Source organism: Limulus polyphemus, unplaced genomic scaffold, assembly GCF_000517525.1.
Source record: "Limulus polyphemus unplaced genomic scaffold, Limulus_polyphemus-2.1.2 Scaffold2248, whole genome shotgun sequence".
In the NCBI taxonomy this organism is placed as follows: Eukaryota; Metazoa; Arthropoda; class Merostomata; order Xiphosura; family Limulidae; genus Limulus; species Limulus polyphemus.
This window is the reverse complement of record NW_013667858.1, coordinates 81,595-90,018: the sequence shown is the minus strand read 5'-3', so window position 1 is coordinate 90,018 and position 8,424 is coordinate 81,595. Positions and strand designations below refer to the sequence as shown.

Below are 8,424 nucleotides of genomic sequence, written 5' to 3'. Positions count from 1 at the left end.
CCCGAAGGTTCGAGAGAACGAGTCACATGACCTCGCTGAGCAACAGTATTATGATCCTGAACCTTGCTTTGGAAACTTCGTTAAGGTGTATCATTTCAAGGCTGTTTAGTAAAGCAGTTATCAATGCTTGCTAGTTGTTGTTAAAGCTGGTTATTTTAAATGGACAGCAACATGAAAGGCTTATTGTTTATTACTCCATCCATTCATTTAAGAAATTACTTCGAAATTATATGCCTCCAATGGCACTTTCCTGTCATGGCCTGTTGGCTTTTCAGTTGGGTGTTATTGAGTTGGACTGCCAAATTTTGTAACTTGATGAAGTAATACTATAGATAGAGTAGTCCAGGAAGGTGACGCAGTTCATGGATGTTGCAGCAGTATGGGTATTAAGTATAGACAGAAATGGTTCTTCTATTCCATGTCTTATAGTTAAAGATGTTTGAGGATGGAATTCTTGAGCAGATGCAGAGCGAGGATTTTGCTGATTTGATCTTTGCACTTGCTAATTCATTTTGAAGATGTTCTTTTCTACATCATTGGTTTTGTTGTTATAATCACTCTGTACTTGGTTGATGTTTTTTATACTTCAGTGATGTCCTTTTATACTTTGCTTTTGTTGTTATATTCTCTTTGTTCATCTACTTTGGCTTTCTACCTATAGTATGCAAATTTTTTTTTCTTGTCTTCCCTTAAACTTATCTGGGTTTACAATTTGTCTGTAAGTCTTATGTCTTTGTTCTTGATCTTTTTTTAGTTTTGTAATTATCTTCTAGTTTTATGTCTCTTTCTCCTAATGCATTATCTCTTACTTGATCTTTTTTAATTTTTTGAAACTTTCTTCTTTATTTTTTTGTGATTTCTTTTTGACTTTTTTTAAATTTTTTCCTTTCCACTCTTTCATCATTTCCAGCAAATTTTCGATTTCACTTCAAGCACATGTCATCATTTAGAAGTTCAGGCAAAACTTTGTTTTGCTTTTACCCAAAGAATCCCACTCCTGATATCACTGTTAATGGTTTCTATCAATGAGTGGGCTCTTTTGATCATTCGGTAAAAATAATACAGAGTCTTTCCACTTAATGAAAAGGAAAGCATTTTATTTTTTCTACCACAAGCTCTAGAAGATGCAAGCCTTAATTTGGAACTGTTGATCCCAGGGAGGCAACCAGCCAGCATCTCTTGGGCTACTCTATACTAACAAAATTTGGGATCGACCATCACATTATGATGACTCCACAGCTTAAAAGGATTAGCACATTTGGCTCTGGGTTTCTATTCTATGACTCACAGATAGAGTACATTATATGAAGATTACTTTGAAGTCTCACCACATCATTACATGTCACCATGCCTAGTTATTCTCTTTGACAACCTGCATCTTGACAATAGCCCTGCAGCATAGTTTCTATTATAAAAGGTTTCTTTGCAAAATTAGGATTTTGTAATCCACTTTGAAATTCGAATCAGAAGACGTAGAACACTGATAGCCTGAATTATTAACAAGCAGAACAGTTCCAGTTCAAGCCCTGCATAAGGCTGTCATGCTTGACGCACACCCTGCAGCTTTTCATATCCGATTTAGTGTTCAAGAACAGCACTCTCCCAAAGCCCATTTCAGCAGTCTGATCAAACATCCATCCATAGGTGCTGCATTTGAGGATTTGACAGTATGTCTCCATATGAAATAGCATGAATCTACATTTAATTTTCAGCTGCTTGACATGTCATGGAAGTAACTTTTATGTATATATATATATAATGACCTATGTGTTCAAATGTTATAAAAAGGTTCATCTGCTTACAATAGCCGAGGTACAACTTGTTGCAGGTCTCTTTCTGGATGGTCCTGGTGTCCCAAGTTTATCCGTATTATTTTATTTTACAATGCCATTAACTTCAAGGAATATCCCTATCTTGGAAATTCTAAACCCTATATCTGAACACATCTTTATGATTTGAGTTTATGAATATTTTGCATTGGTAGACATGGTTATATATCATTCCCAAAAGCAATCAAGTTTTGGCATCACTGCAGTACTTAAGAACACCAAGCAATTAATCCCATTAGTTACTGCTAGGGCCCTCTTCAGGTTTTACATAGAAAATGGTCAACTTCATCCAATTTTGTTTTGGTCAGTTCTTTACACTGAATGTTGAGACAAGCCGAAACATCCAATTACTTAACAGGATGCAACATGTGAACATCAGTGGTAATGGATGTGAAACAGTATAAAAAGAAGACTGTAATTTCAGGGTTAAGTGTTATGAATAAGTGTCTTCAAAAAATGAAAATGTTTTGGAATATGCAAGAGAATAAAACAAATAATGCAAGTAGAGATGTCTTTATTAGAAAATTCTTTAAAAAATTGTTCTTGTCCAAGGGTACAAAAATATGCTCCAATCTTACAAAAGCCCTAAGGATTAGATAGCAGTAAATACAGGGTTTGATATAAAAGTCTTAAATGCACCCCAACAGCAACCAGTTCACATTAATTATACATACAATGGACACTGTTTATGCTCTCTATTACATTTGAATGAAATCATATTTGTAAGGATAAAAAAGAAAACATTTTGAAAAATAAGCATACAAAGATTTGCTGTTAACTCAAGTTACATTTCTTACTTACTACATTCCATGTAGCTACCCTTAAACATTTTTATACTAACAGATTAAGAAATAATCTTAACAAAAAAAAAAGATAAAACTATCTTTCTCAATAATTCATGAAAACCAACAATCCACAATACTGTTGGTCCTGCTTAGCGCAGACTAGATAGTTTACCGTACTTCATTCTTATTATTGCATACTTATTCTAATTATAAACACATAGACAAACATCTCAGAAAATTAATCTCCTAACTTCTGCTAGCAATTACCCTCCTTATGATTTTCTGTAAAGCATAAAATAAAATTTCTATCTGTACAAAAACAAAATAAATAACTTCAATTATATTTACACAAAGTAAAAGAAAAAATAATTAAGTTATACCTTATTTCAAAATATCTTTGGAAATGAATTTTTTGTTCATTGAAAATATATGGTTCTATAATAATAACAATACATTTTAAAAAATGCTGTCTTTTGTATTACCTAACATTTAACGTACGTATAGCAGCTACAGTATTATCAGTGATGAAATCCTCACTTCGAAACTCTGCCATCATAATGGTTAAATTTGGAAGGCAAATAAAAAAAAAAAGTCAAACAAAAATTTTCTGATTAGAAAATCAATTACAAAGAAAATAAGATAAAACTTTATTCATAAATATATAATCTTATTTTCTGTGTGTGATTAGAATATTTAGTACATTTCACAAATGTAATGTGTAGAATTTCTTGATAACTGACAACTTAAATATTTTGTTTGAAGTTTGAACCCAAACTATTTAACCACTACAAAAGAGTCATTTCTCTTGTCATTACTTGTAAGCTTGAGTGTACAACAAAAATAATTCAATAAAAGAATTATGGAGATGGAAAGAGGATGCATGTTCCTGTTACCATAAAGTTCGGTAGGTTTTATTCATGCTTCTAAATGTATGGTTGAAAAATAATATATCACTAAACACTCACAATCACGTTTCATTTTCAAACACATTAACTTCACTTTTTTTCTACAAAAAAGTAAAACTTCTGACTTCAGGAAAGATATTATTCATGCACTTTATCTCACTTAAAAAGTATCATCAGGAGAGTAGCATTAATTTATAAGGCTTAAAAACTACCCTAATCAATGGTGTTTTTGGTTTTTGTTACTAAAAGATCCTTTAATAAAATATACTTCTTTCCATTTATCTAATAAATTAAGGTAAGATCTTGTTCTCTTTAGCACATGCTTCAAGCCATATTCATCTAGCAGAATATAACATAATGAAACTAAATATCCGTGAAAAGCTATCATAGTCACAGAAATAGAGTTCAAAGGCAAACTTCATACATTTTGCTGAAACAAAATACCTGCGAAGTGAAACATCACTGTTGCCATGAGCTTAGTTGTGTGAAGGTTGGACAGACTGACATCTATATACTGAATACAAAAGAAGTATCAAGAATATCTTTATGAAATCGATGACAAAACAATTCGATCTAGAAATATTTAATCACAGAGCAATCAATAGGCTTTTCAGATAAGACACTTGGGAGAGAGATATTTTTGGAGTTTAGATGTTAATTTCTAATGTTTATCTTCAAGTTGGAATCTGCTTGAAACATCACCCTTCAAGCTTATTTAACAAGGCAATATAATCATTACAGAAGCCTTCACTAGACTTCTTACTTCAAGGAGCCAACATTATGACTACATTAACCACATGTATTCAATAGTAATCTTAACTTTTATAATATTATTATATTTGTTTCCCATACCCTCAATCAAGGCTTTTAAAACTCTTCCCTAACCCCCCCCCCCCCCAAATTGTATTAGCCAATATATATATAGTTTATTTTTAAAATTTTCCCTTTCTTTTTTTCTTTGCTTTTATTTCTTCTCTTTTTACTTGCTTTCCTATGACTCAAAATTCTTTCCACATCTCTTGAACACTTATTTTGGAAAAAAATATTACTTTTGCATCTTTATATGTCCTTATCAAAATTTAATTGCACAGGTAATGTAAATGTAACATATAAACAAATGGAGTAACTAAAGTAACCAAAGTGCATTATTAGAATGAGAGATGATTTAGATTGTTGAGGGAGCGTTTTTTATTTCAGTATTTAATTAAAAGCTTTATTACCCATATCCTGTTCTACTTTTGAACTTCATACTTCATCCTCTATGAAAAATGTGAAGAGGTAGCTGTACACTGTGGTACTTATAGATATTAGAATTTTTTTCTTTTATAATTACTTCAATTAACTTAATTCCATATAGTGGTTACAAATTTTCATCAGTGATACACAATCTCAAATCTATAGACAAATATAGCTACTTCTCAATAAAACACATATAAATTTTCAGCTAAAATAGTGTGAACAATTGGTTGAATTTAGGTTATGTGAAATAAATTATTTTAAGGTGAATGAATATGCATAACCATCATAACTCAAAGACACATGAAGCTGTATGCATTTATTAAGAGTGCAAGATTATTAATAAAATTTACTTTAAAACATTATGCCATTGTCAAAAATTCAACAAATCCATGAATTGTTATAGATTATATGTTTACATTTTGCAATCAGTTTCAGAAATACAAATTTAAATAAGTCAAATGCAAATTTATTTAATCATAAAGAAAAAATCATTATCTGCTAATAAAAAAAAGAAATTATCACTTCATTGAAATACATGTATAGATTAACTTAACATTAATAACAAATACGAGTAACAAAAAAAAAAGGAAAACATTCATAAACAGAATACTTATAGCATGCGTGTTCGGTAATAAACATAATAAGACAAATAAAACATTAGTTTCAACCATTATTACAGTCATTCTATTCTAGAGAAGTCTCAGACAGAAGTTTAAGATATAAATACTAAATCTAAGACAACAACTTAAAAGGCTCATATAATTAGACAAAAAATTTTAAAAACTGGATCAGAGAGACACCAGTTTTGGAGGATTCACACTGTCTGGACTGGACAATTCACTACCCGAGTTCCTCTGTTGTCCTGAACATGAAATCACAGCTGTAGCTCCAGAGGATACAGGTGTCAGTCCGGTCCCACCTTCCATTAGAGAATCCATGTTGAACATCCCCGTGGTTGGAAGATCTGAAGAGCACAGATATGTAGATGATACTGGAAGAGATGTTGGCCTAGAAACTGGCTTTGATCTGATAGAGATTCCATCACCACATGAATGGTTAGGCCCATTCCTTAACACTAGACTATCTGATGACCCTTTTCCATTCTCAACAGCTCTGTGTGTGGTGACCAGCTTGCATGTGGCTTTATGGGCTGTCAGTAGAAAATCAAGTTCCTCCTTCTGGGATGTCAATAACTGAATCTCATTTTGTAAAGCCAGTCGTTTTTTCTCTAGACCATCTGTTTCCTATCGATGAAAGTAATATAAAAAGCTTCAGTTTCACAAGTAATTTTCTTTAATTGTTGCATTATTTAACACCTACCTTGAGACTTATGATAAGTAATGAGTACAATAATTAGTTCTATATAAATAAACATACATATAAATATACGTGATGTCAGTTTCCCATATTTCTAAGAATGACATTGAGTAATTAATGTAGTTTAATCATAATTTTTCACAGAATGGCTACAAAAAATCTGAATTATCAAATAGAACTAATGGAAATTTCAATACTTTCTTTTTTCATGATTTTTTGTCTATTGCAATCCACAACAGAAAGAAATTATGTATGAACTGTGACCATTCCAAATTATCTGTAACTATACTGGTTTAATACATAGTTTAGAATAAGTTACTTCTGAAAAACTGTTGATCAGTACATGATCAAGAAAACATTACCTAAAGTGTATTACCATGAAATATTTGACGAGTTAACTGCTAGTACTGTACTATTACACTCAGGTCTGATTCGTATCTTCTATATTAGACAAGTGAGTCATGCTACACTCACAGGTCCAGACAGAGCTCATAGTGACTCACTTTTGCCACATATATGACTCGTATCTTCCAAATGTCTTTCGACAAACAAGATCATATTTTCATCTTCTCTAACAAGAAAGTATTAAATGACTCGCAAATATAGCTCACACATCCTATACTTAGCTACAAGAAACTTGCTGGAAAAATCCCAATTACATCATGAAAGTGGACTTTTCATGTTAATAATAGAGAGGTGCATTTTCAAAACATGAAACATATACTTTAACTTTTAAATCAATTCAAACTTATTATTTTTTAAGAAATCCACTCCTATATATTATTTTGCAAGTTTGAAAGAAAGCTGGTTACTATAATTATTTCAGTGATAACATTCCACATTACGAATAGAAACACCCATTAAGGAATTAAAACACAATTGTAGAATCTAGCAGTAATTAACAGTTAGACAGTCAATTCTCCTTAGATGTAGCCCTTTTCTGAATATATATAATAAATTTATCTCTTGTAAAAACACTCATTTAGAACTAAAACATAAATGTAAATTCTACAAAAATCTAACAGGAATGCATTAATAGTTAGGTGGCCAGTTCTTTGATACTCTCCCATTTTTTGAAGACAGTGTTCTATGTACTTACTTTTAAAAGGTTGTTTGTGTGATCTAATCTTCGTTTTCTACACCTGGCAGCTGCTAGTTTGTTTCGTTCTCTACGGACTCGCCTTCTTTCCTCTTCCTCTGGTGACACCTGTTGTCAATATACACACAAGTAAGCTACTTTTTTTCTAGCTTCTAATAACTTGAATTTAGTAACTAATTACTTGTTAGTGAGTAATATTGCATTCTTCCATATCAATAAGTTGTGGGGTATGTGCGTGTGTGTGAGAGATATGCAGAAATGCATATACTTTTGCCAAATATTTTTTTGTCTTACAATTTGATTAGGGCTTCACAATATACATATATGTAACAATGTAAATTCCTTGTCTTCCAATCAGCAGCCTGAACTTGTGAAGCCTGGAACATAAATCTTGAATAAAATAAAAGTTCATTGTTTTAAAATAATCTCAACTAAATTAAATCAATTTGATGGAAAAATATGGAAAAAAAAATATCTTGACATCATTAGTTCATTAAAGAAATATATGTGTGTCTTGAACAAATAAACAGAATAAAGCATTTTGATTAACCTTCTCATTTTTGGGTCTCCTGCCTCCTGAGTTGCGGGGCTTAGAGGCCGAGGTAGTTGTCACTGCAGGTGGAGGAGACATAGATAGTGAATCTTCTGAAAAGAAGCTGTTACAGGTAGACTGGCTGTGGATCGAGGCCATCCACTCGGGATCTTCTTCCTGCTTGATTACAGGAACAGGTTGATATGATGTTGAAACGTTCACAACAGGAGGGACGAACCCTGCCTGGTGCTGATGTTCCATTGGGGCTGGAGGGATGGACTGTAGTTCAAAGAGAGTTTCAATATTCTTCAGGGTTGTAGGAGTCACAGTAGGAGTTGTACGAGTGGGAACACCAGATGTAAGGCCACTAATGTTTGTGAACTATTAAAACAAAAAGATGCATTTTTTCAACTTGAACATACTTGTGCTTCTAAATGGCTATAATTAAAGACCAAATTAATAATAAGTGTGTGTTTATGGCAGACTTTGATGAAAACAAATTTTTTACGGATAATTTAAATTTATAGAACTTTTATAGAACACAAGATTGTACATTTAGCAAATGTCCTTATGGGTTTACTTGAAAAGTCTATATAATTATTACATGAAAAACTTTCATATTTTAGGCAAAATTTCTTGCATTCAAAAATTACATAGCAATACAAGAAAGGCAAGATGATAGAAGACTTAAATCCTACAAAGATCAACCTCTTAAAAA

General features: G+C 31.9%; 1 protein-coding gene across 1 annotated transcript in view; it reads right to left on the bottom strand.

The window, feature by feature from the left end:
- Positions 1 to 2,326: 2,326 nt before the first annotated feature.
- Positions 2,327 to 8,424, bottom strand: part of LOC106466398 (transcription factor kayak, isoforms D/sro-like) — a 14,396-nt gene continuing 8,298 nt past the window's right edge. Inside the window, exons 2-4 of the mRNA XM_013926681.2 lie at positions 7,725 to 8,087; positions 7,175 to 7,282; positions 2,327 to 6,002 (exon numbers count right to left, since the gene is read on the bottom strand). Of these exons, the coding sequence (XP_013782135.1) occupies positions 5,547 to 6,002; positions 7,175 to 7,282; positions 7,725 to 8,087 (927 nt within the window). The 3' untranslated portion in view covers positions 2,327 to 5,546. The remainder of the gene's footprint in view (positions 6,003 to 7,174; positions 7,283 to 7,724; positions 8,088 to 8,424) is intronic.